The 26,941-nt window shown below is 37.6% G+C and overlaps 1 protein-coding gene across 2 annotated transcripts in view; it reads left to right on the top strand.

Annotated features, from left to right (window-relative positions):
- Hs2st1 (heparan sulfate 2-O-sulfotransferase 1) overlaps nucleotides 1–16,155 on the top strand; it is a gene marked incomplete in the record, with an annotated part of 163,363 nt that extends 147,208 nt beyond the window's left edge. Inside the window, 4 exon segments of one of the 2 annotated variants that reach the window (XM_005385118.2) lie at nucleotides 1,510–1,648; nucleotides 11,341–11,438; nucleotides 13,296–13,453; nucleotides 14,407–16,155. In XM_005385118.2, coding sequence (XP_005385175.1) covers nucleotides 1,510–1,648; nucleotides 11,341–11,438; nucleotides 13,296–13,453; nucleotides 14,407–14,636 — 625 coding nt within the window. 2 annotated transcript variants of the gene reach the window in all.
- Between the last annotated feature and the right edge of the window lie 10,786 nt (nucleotides 16,156–26,941).

The following is a 26,941-nucleotide window of genomic DNA, read 5'->3' as shown; positions in this document are numbered from 1 at the left end:
TGGTCTGAAAGAATCCTGTTTGAGAAGTCTAATGTTAGTGTAATGGTGATTTCCTTGTGACTTGACGCTGTCCCCTTCCTGTTTTAGAATTCAATCTCTCTGTCTTGTACTTCTGACAGTTTCATGATAATATGCCTCAAAGTGGATCACTGTTGATTGAATCTATTAGGCATCCTTTGAGCTTTCCACGCCTGGATGTGAATATCTTTCCCAAGATTTGCAGTTTTCAGCAGCAGTTTCATTGAATAGGGTTTTCTGCATCTTACCCGCTTCCACCCCCTTTCTGGAACATCCAAAATAGGGAAATTTGCTCACTTAATGGAGCCCCATAAGTTTCAAGGTTTTCTTCATTCTTTTATTATTTAGTTAGTTTGTTTATTTTAGGTCTTACTGGGTTATTTTGAAAGACTTGTCTTTGAGTCAGAAATTCTTTATTCTGCTTGATCTAGTCTGCAGTTGAGGAATTTTTTTTTTTTTTACTTTTTCTTATTGAGCTTTTTTATCTTCAAGATTTGTTTTCTCTTTTATGGTCTCTATCTCTTTGCTAAGTTTCCCATTCATATCTTGAATTGTTTTCCTGATTCATTGAATTGTCTATTTTTATTCTCTTTCATCTCATTAAGTTTCCTTAAGAATTAGCCAGGCATGGTGGCATACACCTGTAATCCCAGCACTCGGGAACCTGAGGCAGGAGGATTGCCTTGAATTCAAGGCCAGCCTGGACTACATCGTGAGAACCTGTCTCAAAAAAAAAAAAAAAAAGGAATCATCATTATGAATTCTTCAGACAGTTTATCAGGTTCCTTTTCTTTGGGGTTAATTGCTAGATACTTTGGTTTTCTTGTGTCCCTGTGTTAGTGTAACTGGCAGATCGTCTCTACCACTTTCATAGGCTAATTCTCTTGGGGTAGGAGCACTCTGAAAGGTCTGCGCAGGTAAGGAGCAGCTTGCTGGCAGCAGGGGCATGGTACCAATCAGTTCTCAAGGGCTGATGAGGATGGCTTGTCACAGTCTGCTAGGTGGGTATGATACAGTGTGCCCAGGACTGGGATGGAGTGCCTGTTAGTATCTGAGGGCCACTTGGGGACCAGGTGAAACCTGGGCCCAGATGGGTTACTGACCAGTATCTGAGGCCTGCATAGTTCACCTAAGGAGCCCTGTGGGGTCTGCCTTCTTAGGGCAACCTGCCAGTCTGCTTCTGCAGACCTCACCATGCCAGGCTTCTGGTACGCTGCGTGACTGCCTCAGCCAGCCGAACCATTCAGGGCAGGCTGCTCAGCTCCTTCCCAGGGGCAAGGGTGTGTGATCACCATAATTCCATAAATTCTTAACTCTTGCTTACTTTACTGTGACATCAAATGAGTGCTCTTTAAATCTTCACTTAATATTTTATTTTACTTAATTGGTTTTTTTTCATATAGGATCATTACTTCAGACTTTTACATATAATTTCAGGAAATTTCTAAACAGAATAAAAATGTTGATTTCATCAATTTTGTCCTATTTCAGATTTGGGGTGAAAAAGAAGCCAATTTACATTAATGTGATAAGGGATCCTATTGAGAGGCTAGTTTCTTACTATTATTTTCTGAGATTTGGAGATGATTATCGACCAGGATTAAGGAGACGAAAACAAGGAGACAAAAAGGTAGTATTTTAGTTTTAAGATTTTCATAGAAATAATTGTTTCCTAAATGCAATGGTCAGTGTGCTTTTTGAATCTCTTATTGATTATAAAGATACTGCTTGCTTATTACGGAAAATTTGAAAAACATCCCAGAGTATAGAGGCAAAGGTAAAACTATTAGCTGATGTCTTTATAGTATCATCATTTTTGTGAGGTTTTAAAAAAACTTTGTTCATCTGTTAAAGAGTTCAATATTTGTTTTATTATAGTCCTATTAATAATTTTCCAGGGCTGGTGATGTAGCTCAGTGGTAGAGCACTTACTTATCTAGCATACATATGGCCCTTGCACTGTCAGACAGGAATTCTGGGAGATTATTAATAATTATTGATTAATATATTTTATTTCTCATAGTTTTACTGATGGCAGTTTTGTATTTATTAGTAATCACTTTGTTTAAAGCAGAAATTTTACAAGCAATGAGAAAATAATGACTCAAGATATTTGTATGGATTTTGGTGTCGTTCATTTCATTGCTTCCTCCAGAGTATCACCAGCTACTTTTCTGAGAACTATACTGATTTTTCGCATTTCTCTTGGAACACTTTTACTCAGACCTCACTACTCACAGCATAGAAGACGCAGGGTGGCATTGTTTGAGACTTTCCTCCTGTCTTAATTTTTCCTCAGATAGCCACCTCAGTGCTTTGGCCACATGAAATGTCACTGAACTCCAAACTTACTATTGCTTCATATTTTTTCCATACATGCTGTTCGTCATATTTAGAGTGCCTTTCCTTCACTCCAGAAAAGTTTTCGTTTATGTATGAGATTCGGCTGCAGTGTTCCCTTTCTCACAAAGTTTCCTATCCTGCTGCCCCACAGCAGAGTTAGGTCCCTTTCAAGACTTCCAAAACATTCTATTTCAATCTTTTTCAAAGCATTTACTCAGTAGTATCTGGAGTGTTGGTTTACGTACTGTTTTCCCCCATATCTCATCTCTGAGCCCCTCCTGTTTAACTTGTGTCTTAGCTAACTCTGTCATCATTGAGACGCAGTACCTGCCACCTGCAACCCAAGGAGAGGTTGATTTTGGCTCACAGTTTCTAGGGGTTTCAGTCCATAGTCAGCTGGCTCCAGGGCAGAAGTGGCATAGTGCAAGGGTTGGGCAGAGGACAGCTGCTCCTGGCGTGGTGTTCGTGGCGTCTAGAAAGCAAAGAGAGTAAAGAGAGGCTCTGGGGAGGAAGATAAGCCCTTCAGGCTACTCCCTCAGCAACCCACACTTTCCTACCAGATCCCACCTCCTCACCAAAAGTCAGCTATGAGCCCCCATAGTCCGGCCACCTTTCAAAACCCCCACCTCAGTGCATGACGCTCTTGGGGGACATCTCAGTATAGAGCATAACAATATGGTACCTGGTTTGCCTGTGAGTGCTTAACAGTATGTGCCCTCTGCACATTTTAAAGTGTTACACAGTAGCAGCGCCAAATGCTTGGTGTATCATGATAAGCAACACCCAATAATGAACTCTTTTCTAAGTAAGATGTTTCTTCTTTGTCATGAGAAAACCATAGGGTTTTCTTTGTTTTCCTTTTTTTTCTAGAAATTGATGTTTCATTTCTTAGTCTCAAAATTTTAATTAGAAAATACTAATCAAAATATAAATAACTGACCAAATCTTCTTTTACTCTGGGTTTACCCATATCTTACCATTACCTAATCCTCTAAAAAATGCTTGTATTATTTTGAGGTGTCTGTAAAATTCTGTAAAATCTGTAAATAGAACTTTTTATGGCCTTGTACTTGGAGTATTATTTTTACTTTGTGACATCCATCTTTTTCCTTTGAACAAATGGATGATAATGTTGTTTAGGAAAAAATATACTATCCTATAGGTTCAGCTGTCAGCCCTAGATAGCATGGTTTCGTGGTTGTTCTACACAATTTGAGTGATTGAGCAATGACAGTGATTAATGAAATTAACCACAATAAATCACATTTATTATTTATTGTATACAGAGCACTGTTCTAAGCTGGCTTGTGCAGTTCTATGAGGTAGTTGCTGTTGTATTCTTCACTTACAGATAAACAAACTGAAACCCAGAAAGGTTAAAACACTATGCCTAGTATCATATGGCAAGTAAATGGTGAGCCCATAATCTCAACCCTTCTTTTTTTTCTTTAAAAAGAAATACAATATGCTACTCAATGTTTCCCTGTAGAAAATTTATATATTCAATACTTAATAGAAAATCCATCATCTCCCTTTTATATTTGAAAAACTTAGGTAGATATGCTGTCCTAGAGCTTTTACTACTTTCACTCTAAGTGTAATAAGGCTTGGATTTTTAAAATATCATTATAAAAATACATATTTCTACACTTGTTTGTTTAGATACAGTATTAGTAACTTCAAAATGTTATATTGCATATTGTACTGTTTTAACTTTTATAAGGATACAACCACATGTAAATAAATGATTTATTAAAGTATGAAGTTTCACTGTTTTGTGATAGAAATATTTTGTGATAGAATGGACCTTTTCAGATATGAAACATTAGACATACTAAATAATTCATCATGTTTCTCATGAAACAAATGTTGATAGCATTCTAGGACCTTATATGTTACTTAATGTTTTATTGCAGATAACTCCTTAATATATTTAGCTTGCAAGAATCTTCATTAAACTCATATCTTTAAAGTTTTAAGACTTTGTGCCTATAACATTCCTAAAAATGGAGGGATATTTGAAGGTAGCGGAGATTAAAGGGTGGCCATGATTACATTTATATAACTTACAGTGGCTGCCATTCTAAAAAATGTCTGAATAGCTTCATTCAGTTCAGCACTTAGAACAACTATTATGGTTTAAACCGCAGCCTCCCAGTGACCTGAACTGCTCTCTGCTTACATTATCAGACAGTAATTGGAAAGACATTTCTGATATCTGTACACTTCAGATACTTTCAGTTGATCTTCAGTAAGAAACAAAAGATTGGTTTTATTTGGTAGATTTCTTAACTTCCAGAGAACTTTTATTTATGTGAGCTAAATCTACTGTATTAATATTTACCAATATTACAAATTCCCAATTTACTGAGAAGTGTTTTTAAGTTAATGTAAAAGTAACAGGAAACTTATCTTGTGTTAATATAAATAATATTTTAGTGCAAATAACCATTCCTTCAGCTTCAAAAGTAAGAGTGGCATCATTTTACCTTTGTACAAAAATCTTTTTGTATCTGACTTAATACAGATAGCCTGATTTTTGTGTCCCTTTCTGAATTCTGTTAATTTACCTTTTTTTGGTTGAAGTCTATAAAGAAAACACAGCTTCATACAGATAGGTAACTAGAAGAGAGACAATTTTAATAGCCTTTTCAGAAAATTGTGACTGTTCTTCTTTCACTATTACACTAAACCTTGACAGGTGGTAGTTTCTTAGTTGCAATGTGAACTTTTTATACTCTGCCACATGAAAATGCATTCAGTCTTTTAACCAAACTTAATTTAAAACCTACTGGTTCATTTAGTTAGGTGTCCATTTTATTATATGATATCAAAAATTCACATTTATGAATATCACCAGAGATTATGTCAGAAGAGACTTAAGGCTTTTGTCAGGGTTATAGAGGTAAATACAAATTTTCCAAAAATTTTATTTTTTGTGTCAAAGGTTAACTTTTATCACAGACTATTTCTGGGTTTCTCAACCTCATCATTGTTGTTCTGGGTCTCATAGTTATTTGTAATGGGCACCGCCTGTGCGTAAGAGAACATTTAAAGGCTTTCCTGGCCTCGAATTGGTAGCATCCCCACACCTCGCTTGTAAGAATCGGAAATGTCTCCAAACATTGCCAGATACCATCAGGGAATTAAACAGCTCACAGTTAAGAATCACTCAGTTACTGAACACCATCGGTTGTTTTCTTTCAAGTAAAAAGCACAATTTATTTATTTTGAGAAAATGTCACCAAATGCCCAGTTGGAATAGCCATAATGACATTAAGATATTTACTGCACTGCTAAACTCATCACTCACAGGATTTCAACTCTTTACTGCTCTAATAGGTTGTTAAATTTTATTTTTTTACCAACAGAACACCAAAGGGGTTATACTAATAAAAAGAGCAAATGTGTGGATGCTCTATATAAAAACATAAAAAGAGTGAGCTTACATGTATCAGGAAATATTTACTGGCTCTAGAGATCACAGTTTCTATCTCAATTTGCTTTTTGTATTTCTTATTCTGAATTAAGTAAACTTAAAGACAGCTATTAGAATTATAGTGCATTTAGCATACCTTACTTAAAAATAGGTACTGTCTTGCAAAAATAATAACGGGGTTAGAAGTATTCCATACTTAGTGCTACGTAATCCTAATTGTTGGCTTACAAATATTTGCCTTATGGTCCTTAATAATTCACATTTTCCTGACATGTTTTGTTTATGGAACATGAATTTTACTTTACTGCCTCACAAAGCCATTTTGGACTGTATTAATTTCCTCAGGAAGTATTTTATGTGTAAAAAGCACCACAGGGAATCAATATACTATAACAGCTTTGCAGCTGGCATATTTAAAGGTTTTATAACTTTTCATTGTGAACTAAGAGCCTCTATCTCAGTAAAAGTTCCCTTTATCTATGTAATGGACAACTCAGAGTCAGCCTTGAGCTCTCCTCTTGCTAGGTTTCTGTTTGGACCATAGGAAGTTAGAGAAAAAGGAGAAGAGTGAGTCGTAATGAATTTGAAGGATGGGATGATGAGTTCCAGTTGGACATGACTTTGAGTCATGTGTAAGTAAGAGGAGATGCCCCCTAGAAAAATCTGTTTGTACTTCAAGAAATAGGTGTAACAAATTGGGAGCGAGTCATCAACATTAGGTAGAAATTGAAACCATGGGATTGAATAAAATTGCATGTGAAAAACATGGTGTGAAAAATGACCAGATGAAAAGGCATGTAGCTCTGGGGAGTGCTAACATTTAAAGAACAAGCAGCTAGAGAAGGGAGCATGCTAAAGAGACCGATGGAAGAGAATCAGAAGACAGCTGGCAAGTCCTGAAATGGAAGGGAAAAGAGCTTTGATTTCAGAGGTCACTGAAGTGAGGACTGGAAATATTCATGGCATTTAAAATCATTTGTATCTAGCTTTTCTAAGCAAAAGTTGCTTTTAAGTGAAAAGACTGATTGTATCTTAAGAACTTTTCATTACTCTGGTGTATTAAGCTGGGTTTTGAGAGACAGGGAAAAGGTCTGGCGCAGTGGTGGTGAGCCTGTGGCCCGTGTGCTGCCGCGGGCTGTCTGTATCATTAAGAGCTCTCAAAGGTTTGCCAGCGTTAGTCTAGAGCATTTTTCTTGATTTTGTTTTACTTTTCGGGGGCTCGAAGTTTTATAAGAAAATTATTCAGTTATAGAAAACCCTAGTTTTGAAATGTGACTCATGTGAACTAGATGACTAGTTCACACATTTGTGTGAGGGTCCCTGTGGTGTGAGTGGAAAGGCCTTTGTGCTGACGTGACCTTTGGAGGCGCCCAGCGGTGGACCGTAAATGCTCAGTGCTTCGTAACATTGTGTACATGGAAGCTAGAATTGAGCTGTCTAATTTGAGCTCTTTCATTAGGAAACAGTTGGTTTATTTATCAAATATTTACATTAAATGGGAGAATTTCTAACATGCTAAAATCTGAAACTCCTACATATAACCAGTCTGCGATCATTCATAGGTTTTATTGTTGCTGTTGTTTTTCTTCCTGTCTTCCCCACTACTGTCCATCTCAGCCATTTTATCATCGTTTAATTGGCAGAACAAACACTTCCCAAAAGTAAGGAAAGCAAAACAAACTATTTTTCTTCCGTAAGAAAAGTAAAACAAACTATTTTTCCACTAAAACACTTGTTGGGTGGATTAGTGTAGATGTTCATAAACTGCTGAAACAAAGAAACACAAACAGGTTAACATTGTTTGTCTTTCACATCAAAGTCCAGAGATGAGTATCCAGGCTTTTGGGGCGGCTTTGCTCCGTGCTGTCCTTCAGGGACCTAGGTTCCTATTATATTGTTGCTTCGACACTCTTTACATGATTTGTTGAATTTGGGTCACTGCTATATCACTTTCTAGCCCTTGGGAAAAAAGGTAGTGGGGGCCAAGCAGTTTCCTTCTAGGCAGTGACCCAGAAGTTTCCTGCATCACTTCTGCCTCCAGTCCTCCAGTAAGACCTCAGTCACATGACTACACTCATTGCAAGAGGAGCTAGCATAGGCCTGTAGAAGAAAAAAGGAATGGGTTGTGGAGGTAATTCTTAGTCTGCCAAAGGTTAGCAGAATTAAAACTACTGGCCAAAAATAGATTGGAAGGTTTTTAAAATATTCTCTTTTCTTGAAGTACCAAAATACTTAGGGTAGGAACTAGGAATTGGCTAATTAGGGGATTTTAAATTAAATAGCTATTGACATGCTTACTCAGTTTTAATTCTAATGGTATACATTTAAGTTCTCAAAATTATTTATATAGTAATTCTCTTGAGATCTTTAATATTGAAACCTCTTTTAATATGTTAGTAGTTTCTTTTTTTTTTTTGATACTGGGAATAGAGCTCACAATCTTGCCAGGCAGGTACTATGCTGCTGAGCTATATTCCCAGCCTGTTAATTTCTTGTAGTTAAGCAAAATAATCTTAAATGTCTTTGAATCACACACTATCACATGCAGATATAAAATGGTGGAAATTGTGAGATCATTGATAATGACTTCAGTAACACTGTTTTCCTGTCTCATACTCCAGTTAAAGGCATAAAGAAGCTGAGTACTTCTGAGCTTCAGAGATGGCATGCGACAAGCGAAAGCCTGTTAGAAATGGATGGACATGGAATCAGAGACCTGATCTATTCTTACCCAGTTCATTGAGCCAAAGCTTTCATGGAGATGAGGACATAGTAGGGCTAGATAAAAAAGGGATACATAAAAGTTTTGGGTTTTGTTTTTTTAATGAACTAAGTTGGCATAAATGACAAAACCATTTTTAGAAAGTGGCTCAGGGATGTAAGTCTAAGTCAAACCGCGTAGGAAATAATCAGTTTTTGCAGTGGCCGTTCACATGGGGCTTATTGAGTCTTAAATGCAGGCCAGAGTGTTTTTACTTTTTAAAAAAGAAAAACACACATGAAGAAACTGAGAGAATTCTAAAAGATTGTCAAACCACTTCATGAAAAAGTTATTTTTCATCTCCACTAAAACATCTCCACTATTAGTACATGTAAGTCCTCAAAGTGCAGTCTTCCCAGTGGTAACGTAGAAAAATTGCCTGTACAGTATGTATAGCACTACACAGTATACCACGGAGAACACATGCATGATGCATGAGCTTTCAAGTTTTCCTCATAGTTGGAGATACAGCATGACACTCATTTAAAAAGTACATGGAGCAAGTTATGTGGGTAAACTTAGGTATCTTTATATATCCAGACCCTAAGAGCTGGCTATTATAAGAAATACATTCTTAATGCATGCAACTTGAAAGAAAGTCAGAGTGATTTTAGGCTCTAGTAGTCTCTGGAATGATAGTCTTAAGGTAAAGTAGGTTAGTTGAGGGAACTACAGTACCAGAAGAAGTAATTATAGTCAGCAAAGGTCTAGAGATTTGGGGGTACACATGACATGGTTGTGAAACTACAAAACAAATCATTCTGATAAAGGTAGACCTGTGCACAGAGACAGCACGGCTGACACTTCAGGTCAGAGTATGAATTATTCCTGGAAGGCAGGGGAAAGTTCTTCTTGTTCATTTTTCTAAGGTATTGGAAGCTATTGAAGTTTTCTGAGTAAAAGATGTTAGAAGGACTACTGACGCTAATCTAGTAACTGCACTGAGCATATCAGAAGGAAGTGTATAAAAGCAACCCAATTAAGAATCTGATGTAGCCAAGCATGATGCCACATACCTGTGATCCCAGCACACAGGAGGCTGAGGCAGGAGGATCACAAGTCTCACAGTAAAATAAAGAAAACTGTTACAAAAATAAAGACTAGTGATACTATGAGATCCTGATGGATGTAAGGTGTGAAAAAGTGAAGATGGATTGGAAAGACATTGCCTCAGAGATACGAACTGGGGGAGATGAGAGGAAATGTTCTCTGAAATCTTTAATTACTGAGCTACACAAAGCAGGTATAATGCTTTTGTCAGAAATATTGAATATGAAATAACACTGAGAGTTCAAATTAAAATATACAGTAGTTATTAGAAATGATCTGTGAGTACTTACTTGGAAGTCTTTTGCCTAAAAATTATAAGCCAAGGAAATGTTAATAAGTGGGCCAAGGCAGGAGTAAGCAAAGAATGCAAAGATAAATAATTGATGAATATTTTGTAGAACGGACCAAAAGTACCTACAAAGAAGATGAGGGTAATGCATTCAGAAGGGAACAGAACCAAGCAGTGGTGGTGCACACACCTTTAATTCTAGCACTCTGGGAGACTGAGGAGGATCACAGGGTCAAGCCATTTTGGGAAATGAGAGACCCTGTCTCAAAATAAACGATAATTTTTTTAAAGGCCAGGGATATACTCAGTGCAAAGTGCCTAGATTGAATCCTCAGTAGCATCAGACAGTCAAAAGGGAGGAAGAGGGAGGGAAGACCAACAAAAGAAGCCAGGTGTAGATAAGTATATATTAGTGGTAGGAGAGACCAAGAGCTTTTTCAGAAAAAAGAAGATGGGGCAAAATGCCATGGAGGTCAAGGAGGCACAGACCAACAAAACATTGTATTGGACCGTCAGGTAGGAGAGGAAGAGAGAAAGACAGACACAGACATAAAGATACCTCATTTATTGAGTTCCCCAGGCATTGTAGTACTCTGGATTTAGTTCTCCAGGTGAAACTATGCTCTCGTGTTTTATATGAAGAAACTAATATAGAACTGCAGTTTTCCAGGTTCAGGATTCAAACCCAACTCATGAATCTTTTCAATGTATCGTAGCAGAGGTCATCTGTTTAAAAATAAATAAGTGACGGGTTGCAGTTTACTTTGTTGTCCCTTTAATGTTGCCAGGAGAAAGACAGTCATTTAGCTCCACCTGTAGCAAGGCTTAAGGAATTTGGGGATCTATTTTCATAGATGTTTGGTTAAACAGGCCCTTTGAGAATATCTAATTGTATAGATTAGAAAAATGCAACCTAGAGACCTTAAAGGTGTCCTCAAATGTAGTCAAATCTGGTTGTAGGGGCTTAGAGCTCTGGCTGAAGACAAGTGTTCTTTCTACTCTTGCATACTTCCTCTTTGTGGAAATAACAGGTTGTATTTGTAGGCTTCTCCGGGAGAACCACCTCCCAGGGCTTTTCTCTGCTAAATTTCTATGTCATATCATCTCAAAGGGATAATTTCCCTTGGTTAGAAAATATAAATACACAAATTTGACACAAACCAGTAGTTATTTTTGAGAACAAATTATTATAGGGGGGGTGTCCCTTCATATAGTAAAGAATTCTTATAAACATTTGCATAGAAGAAAAATCATGAGAAAAACCCATATTTAACTTTCCTCACTATCTGGAGTATATACTTGTATAACTTGCCCATTCCTCTCAGTTTATTATCTTGCCAACTTGCACCCATTTATTTAATAACTTACCACAGTAAGTAATTAAGAAGTAAGGGAAACTTGGCTTTATGACTTACCGGTGTTCCTTTGTCTTTGTTTCAGACTTTTGATGAATGTGTAGCTGAGGGCGGCTCAGACTGTGCCCCAGAGAAGCTCTGGCTTCAGATCCCATTCTTCTGTGGCCATAGCTCGGAATGCTGGTAGGAAGATACAGTTCGTTTAAACTGATCATTTTCCTTATTATTTCTATAATCTGCATTTCATAAGTAAGAATATGTTAAATCAAAAACTGCATAGAGGGGAATTAGTGAAGACTAGACCAAAAATAACATGTAATTAATACCTAGTTTTCTGTTTACTTTTATATGCATTTAAAAGATTATTCATATGTTATCTTGACAGTGTCTTTCAGTTGTTTTTTAAAAGAATTTTTTTTGTTTATTTTTGGTGTTCTGTTTTTATTTCAGTAGAAGTCTTAATTAGAGACCAGAGGTCATTTGACAAACTATTTTGTCTTACAATTACTGTTTTAGCCTTGTTACTTTAAGAAGAGGTTTAATAGGTAAATTATTTACCTGGTTTTACTATTAAGTTGATTTTTTAAAGCAGAGCCAAGGTTGTGGTTGTGGTTTAGCCTGCTAATAAACATGAGGTGGAAAATAAAGATATTTTATCTTTAATAAAGAACTTATTTCCTAAGAATGTGTTGAGTGTTTAATAATTGTGCATTTTTTATTCTATTCAATCATTTGAATGGAAAAAATAGAAACAAATTCAAAGTATATTCCTTAAAGCCATAATGAGAAATGCAGAGACTTTCTTCATTATTTGAGATATTATTAGATAACTGTGAAGTATAAAGTCCTATACAGTAGATTTTTTCAAAGCGTTGTGATAGCACAGGAAGAATTAGAAACAGGAAAACCGTCTTCTTGGGTTTTAACCATTTCCGTAGCATAGGGGCTAGCAAACTGCCCCATGCAGACTTCATTGGGTGCCTCCCCCTTTTTCTTTTTGGTAAATAAAGTTTTATTAGGACACAGTCCTATCTGTTCACTTATTATCTGTAGCCACTCTCATGCTGCAGCAGAGTTGTGTGGTTATGATCTAAGGCACACAGTAACCGGGGAGGCCTCAAGTACTTTTTCTTGGCCCTTCGTAGAAAAAGTTTCAAGCTCTGCCTTCACAAACAGTAGAGTACTGCTCTACTGGGCATTTTCAAGACTTTAATTTCTTTCATTTGTTTCATGGAAAACGGAGGCAGACCTTAGAAATCTACTCATTTAATTTCTCCTCCCTCTACCTTTTTTTTAAATAGCTGAGAAAACAAAGTTAGAAACGTGAAGCCGCCAGTTCTAGCTACCTAAAGACAGACTTGAAATTTAAAGGCTTTAGTGCTAAAAAGAATGTACTTAGGGCAAACTCTATTTACTGACATTATAAGTAAAAATAAGAGCCTGGTAATAAAGAGCCCAGTAAAAATAAGAGCCCAGTAGTAAAGCCATTTCTTATATTTTTGTTGTCAGAAACTTCAGGAAGCACTAAGCTCATCAAAAACACTAAATTCACAAGATAAGCACTGAACACAAATGCTAAGATCTTACTAAAGAGCTCTTAAGTCTGGTGTGGTAGAGCAGACATAGAATCCCAGAACCTTGGGACACTAGTGCAGGATTCAGAGTTCATCGCTAGCCTGGGCTTCACATTGAAACTCTGTCTCAAGAGGGGAAAAAGTTCTTAAAATGAAAAAAGAAGTACAAAAAATGAAATTCACTCACATTAAATCATATCTGTTACATATGTGCACTTTGTAAACTGTCCTTAAAGTAAACTTTGATTATATCGAGTCCTCTAGCAAAATCTGAATTAGCACTAGATATGAAAGCAAAGAAATTAAAAACAGATGTGCCTCCCAAAGGCTGATATTAGAAGAGCATTAGAGCTATGAATGTACATGTGTTTTTATCTATTTTCTGCATAATATACAGTTTCAGAGACATAAGAAATACATCACAGATTTCACACCCAAATTTTTAATTCCTTTTCTTTGGTTTCAGGAATGTGGGAAGCAGGTGGGCTATGGATCAAGCCAAGTATAATCTAATTAATGAGTACTTTCTGGTGGGAGTTACTGAAGAGCTTGAAGATTTTATCATGTTACTGGAGGCAGCTTTGCCGAGGTTTTTCAGGGGTGCTACAGAGCTCTATCGTACAGGTATATAAATAAGGAATTTCTTTTTAAAACTGACCCTAGCTTTTTATTTGTTTACAACTTGAAAAATGTATATAATTTGAAGTTTCTTCAGTAAAATATAGTAAATAGCTCTAGAAAGGGAGGTGTATTGTTTCTATTTAGTATTTTCAATAAAAGATAGTGCCTGGCACACAGATAATGTTTGTTAAACATTTTGTACATGAATAAATGTGCATTAGGTGAGAATTAAGAATAGCGGAACAATTCAGACTACAGAATCAGCCTTAGAAATGTGTCATATTCAATAATGCCAGATTTAAAACTGTATATTAAGCACTTAGACGTGCCTCCCACCATTTTATAGTAGGGTTGGGATGAGGGACTGAAACACACTAACATACGCATCGTGTGCAGTGACTGCTACAGTATGTGTGTAAGTGTACCTCAGCGGCCTCAAAGGGTGACATATCTGAAAGTGACCGTCCTGGTCCAGTTTCACTTTTTTCCTTTTTTTTTTTTTTTTACTTTTGGCTGTTGCTTGATCAAAGATGCAATCATAGGAACTCTTAGAATATGCGTATGCCCTACCTTCTATATGATTATAACTAATTATAACAGGTTTTCCATAACAGGTTATGGAAAATTAGAATTAAATTTGGCAGTAGATATTATATTTTAAAAATAAATTAGTCAGCACCAAGCACTGGAAAATGTAGTGCTTGAGGTGACAGTCTGCTGAGTGGTGATCTTTATATTTTCAATGTGACATTTCATTAAGTCTTTAACATGTTAAGGATTTACGTTCTGTAGGAGTAGTTCACAGTTCTGGTATAATTAGTATTCCATATTTGACTAAATTGTATTAATATAATTATATTACCTGTCCAGTGTTAAACCATCTTTTTAAATAAATAGGCATTGATTTTTCATGTGTTCTTTAAGAAATTTTACCTTTTCCTTTTTTCCTTTGTAAGTAGGAAAGAAATCTCATCTTAGGAAAACCACGGAGAAGAAACTCCCAACTAAACAAACCATTGCAAAACTGCAGCAGTCTGACATTTGGAAAATGGAGAATGAGTTCTATGAGTTTGCACTAGAGCAGTTCCAGTTCATTAGAGCCCATGCTGTTCGAGAAAAAGATGGAGACCTCTACATTCTTACGCAAAACTTTTTCTATGAAAAGATTTACCCTAAATCAAACTGAGTACAAGTTGTGACTATTAGATTCTGGAACTAGAACTGTGACCCTGTCTTCACCTCTGTTCTCAGCTTCACATCGTGGATTGCTGATACATGTATAAGACAATTTATATTGGGCTACACTAGAAAACAGTAACATCAAGGAAATAAATACTGGCTGGTATGTCAGTGTTCTAAATTTAAGTTTCAGGCATTTTTCTTCTGTTTAAATTTTCGTGACAGTTACAACCTCCTGTGTGGAAGGGGAAAAAAACTTACATCCCTTAAAATGAACACGTGGCAGGCTAAATACAGTTTCAGAAAGTGGTTCTAATATTTTTGTTTTTGACAAAGCATTTTTTTTCCCAACTGTGACTGAAGATAAATCCATTTGCCACTTCCACCTTCTCCAGAGGTTTGCGTTATACACCTCTTCTGAATAGTGTTAATAACTGTTCGGCCGCTTGTGCTTTGTTTCTGTGAATCATGTCTCATGAAATTTGTTAGAATGTTTGATCATGTTGCTGAGAAATGCTTTTGGTATAGTTGGATTTGCCCGTATTAATGTAGGTCGGTTTGGGGTTTTTTTGGGATGATGATCATTAGTGTTTAAAATCCAGTTTAAACCATGAATACTGTAAAAAGATAAAGAGTCAAAACAGTATTTCTTCTTCCTGTCTCCCCAGTATCTAAGATTGGAAGGTAGCTCTAAAAAGGTTGGCGTTAGCTGAAGTTTCGGTGAAGACTTCCACACGTTACTGTCAGAAGAGTGAGTTTAGTATTTGTTTCTCCATGAGTTATCTGTAAAGCTGTAAACTGAAGTATCAGTGACTCTATATTATGACTCCATTAGTGAGCTGTGGTATGGGTAGGATTTTCCTACTTCTTCTGTACTTTTACCTGTAGACTATTTTTACTGAGGTGCTTTATAATGTGTTTTAAAGCGTTGCATTTACAAAGAAAAGGAAAAATGCTGTAAATATTGCATATTTTATGTATTTGGACCAAAAAGTTACAAGTAATTAGACAAAAGTGGTTTTCCACCAGTTTTACTATGTCAAGTAAAATCATCTGACCCGCTCTCTTGTATTTCTCATTTAACTTTACTATTAAGAAATCACTAAAGTGAAGTTCCATAACCTTTCGATTTTGATAGAATACATTATTCATAACTGGAGACAGTAGCTATAGTGGAAAGAGTACTAGATAAGGAGTCAGAACAGTTTAATTTGTGCTCCTGGCTCTGCAGTTTCCAGCTGTGTGTTCTTGGGCAAGACACTTGGCCTCTCTTTGCCTCAGTTTCCTCATCTTGAAATGAGGATCATAATACCTGCTGTACCTACCTCACAGGGCTGTTGTGAGGACTAGTGAGATGGCGTGTGACAGCACTTTGTAAAGTGGGACATAAGCGCAAGGTGTTATTATAGAAACACCTTTGACGCAGAGTTTCGTACCATTCATTTTTTAACAAAGAAAAGGAAATGTCCACTTTTAAGCTTTGTGAAAAAAAGTTTATCTTGATATAAATCTGTGTTTGATAAATATCTTGAGTGTTCTATCTTCCATGTTTCAGCGGCTATTGAAATATGAAACACCTGCAAACTCTTATGAGATTCATGAGCAGCTGCTCGAGCTTAGGAGGTTCTGCTGGAAATAAACTTCCGTTAGCTGAGTAGGGGCAGGGAAGCCTTGCTCTTCACATTTTAAAGATTTTTCTTTGGGTGGTTTACTGTGCGCTACCATTCAGAAATGGTAGCTATTTCCTACCTATAGTTTTTAAAGTATGTTTTTCAGAATTTAATTTTCTTGGGCATTCTTTATCTTCTTCCTCCTCTAAAGAATTTTAGAAATATTTTCTAAAAAGATAATCTTTAATATGTTTAGTGTAAGTAAATATTTCTGAACAAGGCTTCATCAAATTAAGCATCTTAGGGAGATTGCCTTAAAGGTTCTTGTGTGGGAGGGGAGAAAGGGGAGCACCATGTATCAAAATATTTATAAACTAAAAAGCTAAGGGGATAACAGAAACTTTTTACAACCCTTTTCCCCAATAATATAAAAATACTGAGAGAACATAGCCAGGCATACTTTCCTTATTTGGTTTTCTTTTTCCTTTCCTTTTTTTTTTTTTTTTTTTCCTTTTTTAAAAAATTAACTTTTACAGGTTTTTGCTGAAAACATACACAAATTGTTTCTTTGCCCAAATATAAAACACCACTTTGAGATGGGTTGTTTTACATTTACTTAATAATGAGCAAACCCAGATTATTCTTGGAGTACATGCTAAAAGTTTGAGGTGCATTAACTCTGAGGTAGCTAGACTAGCACTTAGTACGCTATATCAAGGGTCAGTACAGTTTTGCTGTAAAGGACCAGAAAATAAATATTTTAAATCTCTGCGCAGCCATACTGCTGTCATTCTTACAAAAAAGCAGCCACAGATGCTGGGGAAATAAATGAGCATGATTATGTTCCAATGAAACCTTATTTACAAAAACAGATGACATGCCAGATATGGTCCATGAGCTACCAGGCTGTGCAGCTAGAGAAATCATTATTTATAGAGAAATCACTTTTGTATCTTACTCTAGTGGCCTGAAAGAGTTTATATACTTACAAAAGTATAACTTAAATCCAAAGAATAGCTTTCTGATTCATGCAGTCTCTCCCACAGATTCATTAACTTCTGTGTATATTGCTTCCACATGGACATGTTTTCTTTCCCAGTTTAACAGTTCAGAGTAAGTGTTTGAAGTGAGGAGGAGGATTTCAAGGGGGTTAATGGCAACATGTCTGTAACTGTAATAAATTTTCTTTAAACATGCCAAAAAACAGAATAGGGGCATTTATTTTATCTTCAGAGTGGGTCAGAAGTGTCCTTTCTGAAGACTGAAAAAATGGGGTAGACTTCATTCTGTCTGGTGCAGTATAGTCCTAGGGTCTGAGTCCTTATAAGAACATAACTTTACAATCAAGTAAGTAGAAACACTGAGACAGTATGTATTTTTTTTTTAAGTGGCAAATGTGGTTATCTTTTTTCAATCTCAGCGTTTTTTCAGTATTTTGACCATAAGGGGATTTTTTTTATAATAAAAAATAAAATAACCACTTTGAATTTTAAAGATAATGTTAAGTGTGTACACACATACACACACACACATACATATATATAAATCTGAATCTATGTTTATTTCCTAAAAGAGAGAAAAAAAGCTTTTTGTTCAACTTGTATCAACTCCTGTTTTCTAATTATTGTGAAATGACAACTGTTGATAAATTATTGTGACTGTTTTAAAATGTAATGGGGAAGATATATTTTTATGTTACCCAGCGCTTTAACCTGTAAATTATCACTTAAATATATCTGACAGCAACATATGAAAAATTGCATGGAAATTACTTTTCTATCAGCCATTTGCATTCGTGCAATTTCTAAAATATTGGGTGCATCTGACTTCCTTATGAGTAGATTTAAACTATTGAAAATTAGAATTTAAACGTACTGAGTTTTAAATTTCCAATTTTATTTTCTAAAAATTTAGTTAATGCCTATAATTTAAAATCTGTTGTTCTTTCTCTTTCTATATCCCATTGGAAATTCCTATAATTGTCAGTGTCCTCAGTGATTTACTAAACAGTATTTGATACTGCAGATGATTTGGTCATTGTGTTTGCATAGTTAAAATAGTTTGTAGACAGTGATTCTCTTTTGATAAAATTAAATAAAAATTCTAAAAGCACTAGAAAAATTTAAAGGCTGGTTCCCATATGCATACCTGGTATTTTAATACTTTATACTTAAATTCTGTACATAGAGAACATCTGTGTAAATCATCTAGTTGGATTTTCCCTTTCATTGGTCATTGTCAAACACACCTACGGTCTTAGAATCCTTTATTATGAGAAGTACTTGGTATTCTAACCTTTTTGGAAGTTTGACTTTAAGAGGCCCAAGTGTTTCTGTGGTTTAATTTGAAATTTACTTCTTAAATTAGCATAAGTTACTTTCTAAGGAAATGGGGTAGTTGCTGTTAAGTTTTGCATCCATGTACCTGATGCAAAGGTGCTGTGTGATGCCAACCGAACTGCTCGTCAAGCAGCCTTTTGAGGGGAAAAGCAGTCGTGTTTCAAATGTACTGCCCAGGGCAGCTTCGCGGGAGCAGAGCTTGTTTTTTGATCCAGGAGTGGGAATTTTAGAAATTGAAATGTGTGATCATTTAGTCAGATTTTAAGTTTCTGCAGCTTTGTGACCTTTGCCTTGCTATTTATGACAAAGCCCCTGATAATGATCTCTTTAAAACTCATCCCTGGCAAGCCTATGCCTGAGGGACACTGGTGCAGTCTATCTGATTTTTTTAGACAGCTTTTGTAGATTTTGGTTGAGAGTCAGGTGTGTGAGCCTCTCTAAAGCAGTATCGAATTCAATTTAAAGAAACATGGATTGTATGTTTTACAGACTTTTATAAATAGCTAAACAATGCCTTCTCCTCCCGCACAGTCATGTTGGAAGATGCTCATTACTGTCCCCCTTCGACCCTGCCTACCCTCAGTTGATTTATGCAGAACTGGTTCCAATTTGAAACCATTTTGTCACACCTGTTAGAGAGATAATCACTCCTTTTCCTCAACATTCCGCCAGCTTTCCTGAGTGTTTCAGTTGACTACCTGATTAAAAAAAAAAAAAAGCTACAAAATAAACACTCAGTGGGAAGGGGAAAAGTGGCTTGGTGTCCTGTCTTAATATTTTCTTCTGTGGCTTTGACACTAGTGGACATTTTCCAAGTTGACTAATTGTTCAGCACCATCACCTTAACTCCGATATTGCTGACACCAGGAAAGCAAGTGTCCTCATTGGCTTACAGTGATTTCATGGCTTACTTGTGACACTGTATCTGAACTGACATGCTTCTGCTGCTCTTGCTTGTACTTAATCCTTGGTATTGAAATTTCAGAGAGAAAATGTCTTAAGTTATACTTAGGGTGTACACTTAACCAGAAGAAACAGGAAAACAGAAGGAGAGGGCCGTTAGAATAAAAAGGAAATTTCAAGGAAAAAAAAGTTGATCTGATTAACCTTTATTGTAGAGTTTAGAATGTCTGTAATGTTTGTTTGAGAAAATGTTACCTGTGGTGATTGTTATTTTGACCTTTAAAGGAGAAGAATCTCAGTTCCCAGCCATTGGCTCATTGTTCTGCATAATGGTGGATTTTTAAAAAATTCTGTATTCGATTGAATAAAATACTGGTTCAGTGATGAAATTTCAAAACAAAATTTGATCTGTTCCCACAAAGGCGTAACAGGGCATGGATCTGAGCGACAAATGGGCCTGCATTTAGCAGTGTGACTTTAGTGGACAGAAATAACAGGATTGTTGTAAAGGTTGGATAGGATAGGTGTAAAGTCCTGGCGCATACTAAGAACCCACAGCATTTATAAAGTAGTTTGGAATGTTGCTAGGAAGCTGATCTCCCTTCTCATGCCACAAGATCTTAATTTTGTCACTTCATAACAAGATATTTTGATGAATACGAATGAAGGCAGCTGAATGCTTTTTTTTTCTGTTAGTGCCTCCTCACTTACAAACCTGAAGCATAGATGCTCCTGGTTCTGAAACTGTTCTCTGTATGTGCAAATCTCCCATGAGAAAAGGGGAAAAAGGCAGGACTTGCTTATTCCCAAACTGGCTTTGTTCATACTTCACTGAATTTGAACAGTATAGGCCATCAAGTGGTACCCATATAACACTCAGAATACTGAGAGTAGAACAGTTTGCACTCTTTCAAGAGAAAGAAAACTCCACCTCTGTTGCTTGCTTTAGAGTTGTAAATGAATTGATCTTGTTGGAATTCGAGGTTTGGGGAAATATCTGAAAAACAAATTTGGGTACAATGTTCGTTGCCTAAACCTGTATGTTATCATGGTACTATTAATATTACTGACTGTCTTTCTTTTTTTTTGGTACCGGGAATCAAACTCAGGACCTTGCGCTTGCCAGGCAGGCACTTGTGCCCCTGAGCTATATCCCCAGCTCTACTGGCTGTACTTTAAAGCAGGAGTTCTATTTTCTGAATTTTCCTCCAGTAGGAACAAGTACAAAAATGCAAACCTCGAATCACTGTCTGCCCATGTTCTTTCTCCGACAGGATCTCCCTGATTGCTGACTGTACCTTGTCCTCATTGCACCGTTTCACCTTCGTTGCCAACAGCACGGCAGAGGCCCCTTGCAACAAAACAAAAAATAGCAAACAGTGTAGCTACCTGAAGATGCCTGCCCCCTTTTGTATTTCAGGAATAGCCAGTGCAGCCGACAAGGAAAGATTTTATTAAAATCACTGTTCTCTTTATGGTTTGCCTTTTCTTCTAGTAGCATGGACTAAGCCAGTAAGACAGTTTTAAGATATATCAAGGGCCTATTTAGTGTACCGTGAACTCCTAGGTAATATATTTAGTGCTTAAAACCTGTTAAAGGAAACAAAAAAGATGATCCCTAAGAGTTAGCTACCCATTCCTTCTCCTGCTCGATAGCTCTGTGTTGAAAGGAGCACTTCCTGAGTTTGCCCTTTTTTGACCAACTTACTGAGGTAGCCTTTTTCTAACTCACTTTTTTGTTGTTTCATGGTGCTAAAGATCAAACCCAGGACCTCATACATGCTAGGCAAGTGCTCTGCCACAAGCTACATCCAGCTCTTAATAAGATATCCTTGCTTTTTGGCTTGCATTTTAGTTACTTCCTTTTTGCTGGGACAAAATACCCAACACCCACAAGTTAGAGGAGGAAAAGGATTTTTTTGGTTTGGGTTTTGACTTGTTTTTGTTTTTCAATTTAAAGAAGTTATTTATTAAACAAGTTAAATACAACTAAAAGTATGTATCAAGGTCCAAATTATTGGGCCTTTTTTCAAATATGTGTTCTGGGAACTTTTGTCAGTCTTTTTAATGATAAATGATAAAAATTAAACTAATATGAAAAAAATTCTTAACAAAGCATGTGTTAAATGCAGAAATGAAAGACACAACCATAAAAACTGTTAAACTATGAAACTTGCTTTGTTTTTGAGACAGGGTCTTATTATGTAGTTCAGGCTGGCCTTGAACTCAATATGTAGCCCAGGCTGGCCTCGAGCTCACAGCAGTCTTCCTGCCTCAGCCTCCCGAGTGCTGGGAAAAAGGATTACTGTACTCAGTTTGTAGAGGTTTCAATCTATCGTTGGCTGGATCTGAGGCAGGGCAGCATGGCAGACGGGCATGTCAGAGGACAAAAAGTTCATGGCCTGGCAGGCAGGAAGAAGCAGCAATTAGGAGAGGACCCAGGGATATGTAATACCCTTATAGGCCACGCCCACAGCGCCCTACCTCTTCCCACCCCCTTCTACCCCACCTCCACCATGCCCAGCTAGAAACCCATCGGGACCAACAGTATCAGGCACCCACGATCCTGTCACCTCTCACCTGTGAGCACGTTGTGAAGGGGCACGTAGATATAAACTGTAACATCTCTGTATGTCCGTAACATGTAGTACTTGTCTCTCTTCATGGCCCTTTACCATGGGTATATTCTGGATATTATAGCTGGGCATCTGGAAGTTAACTTTAAAAGATGCAGTTCAAAGGTATGGAGAAATCTACAATTGGCCATAAAAGACAGGCAGTTTGTACCCTAGAAAGCCATCTCTGAAGCTCCAGCACTTAGAATCTGACCTTGAACAAATAACTCCCTTGAGGCTGTTTTCCTGGTCTGCAAAATAGGACTAACAAATATCAACAGTTTGTATCTTAATGTCCTTGTTTCTGGGATAACATTCCTGACAGCCAGAACTTTAACGAGGAGAGAGATTTTGGCTCATGCTTTAGAAGTTTCAGGCCTTGCGTGGTCCCTAAGCTTCAGGCAGGAGCAATGGGATGGGATGGGATGGGTAGAGGAGGAAGGCTGCTCATTTGGGAGCAGAGAGAGAAGAGAGGAGCTCTGGGGAGAGAAACCCTTCCAGGCTGCCTCAGTGACCTGTCTGCTGCAACTGGGCTCGCTTCCCTATAGCAAGCCAGCTGTACTGCCCTGCAATCCAGTCACTTTCTAAACACAAGTGGCTTTGGCATTTTACATCTAAACCGTAGCTGTGAGGATTAAGTGGGCTAATGTACGTGTGTGCAAGCTTAGTTCCTATCACGTAGCACTAAGGAAGTGCTAACATCATCTCCCATAACTTTGAAAAAAGATGGATCATCATTCAGGAATCTAAAAGGTAAGGGGAGCATGGCCTCTGTTGGGATAGAGAAAGGAAACAAAGCATCGCTTAGAAATCCCTTCTGGGGCTGGGAGCTCAGTCGTAGAGCATGAGCTTTCATGCATGAGGCCCGGTGTTCCACCCCCAGCTCTGCAAGTTTCACTTTTTGCCTGGACCTTTAATACGCTTCATCTCTGAGTTTTAACATGGAAATAGCAGATACATCAGCCTATCGCTGGTGATGAAGTTCTACACATGGTACCATGAGTTCACTCTAAAGTCACTCCATGTTGATCAGTGTAATAGGCTTGAAGTACAAATAATTACACACATAGCTTCACCTTACATATGAGTTGTGTTCTAGAATGTGTTGTGAATTGGATGTTTGGAATTCATGGAGAACCAGTACTATGTATGTGGGCCAGGAGTACAGTCATGTCGTACACATCCTAAGTTCATAGAACAGAGCGACCCGAGGACTCTGTCCTTCCTAGAACTCAACATGTTTTTGCCATTTTTGTAAAGGAGGATTTTTCATTTTGAATTGCAGGCTGAGTAGTTCAGATTTTGACAGGTGGGTGATGGAGTTGTAAGCCAAGGATGAAGTGGTCATGTTTGAGTTTTTCAAAGATAATTGCAGCAATGCAAGAATGGGCCTTTGGGCTGAAAGCAAGGCATACAAAAACCTGAGGAGGTTAGGGCAGCTGTTGGGAGAAATGAGACGGGAGAAGCAAATGGATTTAAAAGCCAGAAGCCCTAACGTTTAGTGACAGGTGAGATACGACCAGTACATGGGCAATGGAGGCATTGGGTTGTAACAGCATGCAAAAGTTCTCCATATCCCTTGCCTTTGTTCCAATTACTACAACAATGGTTATTTTCTAAGTCAGACTTCATAAAACAGACTAATGTGTGCCCATGTCTTGGTTACTTTTCTCTCATTGCTGGGACAAAATATCTGATGCCCAAAATTAAGGAAGGAAAGGTTTATTTCTCTTACAGTTTGTGGAGGTTTCAGTCCATACTTGGCAGGTTACAAGGCAGAGTGGCTCATGGCAGAGGGCTACAGCTTGTGGCAGCAGAACACAGCAAAAGCAACAAGCACGAAAAGGGAGGAATGGCGGCAAGCAGCCTCTTCCTCTCCCTTACATACGCAAACTATCTACCCCAGGGCGGGTGTAGCTATTACACCCATAATCAATCAAACTCTAAAAGCCTGCCCCATGACAGCATGAGGCTTTGGGGGGACACACAGACACAAACCATAACAGCCCAAAGAAACTAGAATCAGAGAGACAGGTGATTTACCTTCTTATCAAATGTTTAATTCTCTTGCATCTTTTGCTCATTAAGATTTTGTCAGATTTCTGTCCCCTGCTCAAAAACTGCACTACTCCCCTGTGGTTTGATGGTGAAAACTAATAAAATAGCCCACTCAGTTTCAGGCTCCGTCTTGTCACTATACCGTCTCTAAAGCAGAAGCTTAAAAACTAAAGTTAGGTTTGTCAGTGCTTCACATTATTAGCGCTAAGTGTGATTATAGGGAAAGAGAAAACAGTTAGGCCACTGTTCATTTTAGGGTTTCGATGAAGGGTTTGGGCAAAGTAGATAACCAGAGCAGTCAGCTTGTCTGTCAGGGATACTGGCTAAGCAACAGGGTAAGCTGTGCGTGCAGTAATTGACCCCTATTGAGTTTTGTTGCTCAATACCCACCCTCAACCGAGGCAGCATAAGTATTTTGAAGTGTAAAAATCAAGAAATTTCTCTCCGTGAGCAGCAGATCTAGAAAATGATCCTGAGATTCTAAGTCGCAGTTTAATTTTCTCCAGTTTTCCTCCCTTTTTTCTTTCTCTCTAATTTACATCTAATTTAATCTGTCTTAGAATGTCAGGGTCACTGAAACTGTCAGTTAAACTAACTTGTGAATTTTTAAAGTATATACCTTCTTATATTACCAAGTTAAAGGGTCAACCTGCATCTAACCAGTGTTAAAATCTGGCTCATGAGCTTTGGTTTGCTTTCACAAATGTGAACCAGTTTCACCTAAGTCTGGGTATTTCATATAACATCCCTAGAGATTTGATTAAAGTCTTTGTGGCAATAATATTTACTTTATATCCATTGAATTGATTGTGGGTGTCCCCTTGATAATGCAGCCAGGTTAAACCGTAAAAAGATAGAATTTTTCAGAGTCCTGGTTATTTGAAAGTGTACCAAGCTTTCAAGCATCTCTCAAAACTGACTTGTTGAAATACATCTTTTCTGCAAACTAACCTCACCAGTGATTCCATTTTAAGTGGGCAGAGCCTTTCTGAAAATGCCTGACCAGGAATAAATGATATTTCATTCAAACAAGAGTAACCAGAGACTTATTTTTTTTCCCCCTTTAAAGGTAATTTAAAATTCCCTAGAGGATTAGTAAATTAGGTCTCTAGGCACAGCATTGTAATCTGATCAGACTGTCATGCCCATAAATAGTGGAAAAGCAGGAAGTTGATTCATTCATCTGCATGTTTAAAGGGAGCAGTAGATGGTAAACTCCCTTCCCGGTCTTACTCTGTGTCTGTCTCTGTTTCATATGGGGCTGTTTAAATAACACCTTAGACAAGAACAATGTTTTAAAGTTGGCCAGTTATATTTTGCCTCTCTATTTCTACCATCGTAATGGCTCCCTACTTGATCATTTAAACATTGATCCAAATCTAGATGGGATTAGATGCCTCTTCCTGCTGTGGTCCCACAGTCAGACAGTCTGTAACATTTGATAGGGATCTTCTGAGTGGACAAGATGAGATTAGATTGGTCTCACTGGGAGCCAGCACTATTCATTTTGTAAGAAAGTTATACTGGAGGCCTGAGGACTGCCAAGAGCAAAGTGGAAACAGAGCCCAGCCTTCTCTTATCAAGATCCACAGTTGGTTCCACATTAAGCACTCTGGTAAAGGATTTGAATAATGAATAAGATCAAAAGCCAGAAAGGCGGTGCCTGCCACCCACGACTGGAGTATGAATTTCATATGTTACAACTTTATTACCATTTTTTTTTGTTTCAGTGTATGACAAAGACTGAAATCTCTGGCAGATTGGTGGCTATTTTTAGTTATTGATGGGCTCTTTTCCTGTTTATTGAGCCCCCTACTATGTGCGAGACACTGCATAACAGAGACTGTGCACCGTGAGCTCTGACCTTTACAGTAATCCTCATACCTAACCCTCTTCGATTGTTTAGAACTTCATAAGGCACTGTCACATTTATCCTCATTAGATTCTGACGTGCAAGGTAGATACCCTTGTCCTCACTTTACCAGTGATGGCACACCTAGTAGGTGGAAGATGGTTCCACATCCAGGAAACCCTGGTACCCCTCCTGCTCTCTGCTTTTCTCTAAAAGTGAGCTCTTACATACACTGAACAGGAGTAGTAGTGCTTAGGCCACAGTCCAATAGCATCAGCCCAGTGTTGGAACTGTGAGCTACTTATCTTACATCCCAAGATCTGAATAGGCTCCAGTACTGGTGTGCTAAGGCTTCCCGATGGTTCTGACCCAGACTAAAGTTCAAGAACTATTAAACCAAAGCAGCAGTTTACAGATGAAGTGATTATAGCTGTAGCTAAGTTGGACTTACCTGGTTAAGTGATCTATCTGTAGCTCTCCTAGCAGAAGTGGTAAGCTGGGAATTTTGCTTTGTTTTTCAGTACTGAGGATTAACTCCTGAGCCTTTGTGTTGCATCCCCAGTCCTTTATTATTTTATTTTATTTTGGACCTATGTCTGGCCTCAGTGTCATCTGTTTTCTATATTGGGCTTCCATACAGACTGTAATCCACCTTACCTATTCCATGCTTGGAAATTTCTCTCTGAAATAGCTTTTGGGGAAGAGGAAAGTAAGTCAAGAAGAAAAAGATCTTTGCCTGAGCTTTTCTAGGGTAAGACACATACTGCCCTTTGCAATGAGTTTCTGCTCTCTGTGTGAGATGACGTTGGGAATGGGTCCTTGAAATGGCTACGAGAGTGCCTAGGAAAGGCCAGGAAGTCCAGGAACACAGTGGAGGTCCAAAATGGCTACCCAGAGTAACACATCACGTCAGGACTTTGCTGTGTTGGATGTGG

This window comes from Chinchilla lanigera, unplaced genomic scaffold (assembly GCF_000276665.1).
Source record: "Chinchilla lanigera isolate Chin_1 unplaced genomic scaffold, ChiLan1.0 scaffold00022, whole genome shotgun sequence".
In the NCBI taxonomy this organism is placed as follows: Eukaryota; Metazoa; Chordata; class Mammalia; order Rodentia; family Chinchillidae; genus Chinchilla; species Chinchilla lanigera.
This window is presented reverse-complemented; position numbering and strand designations above follow the sequence as displayed.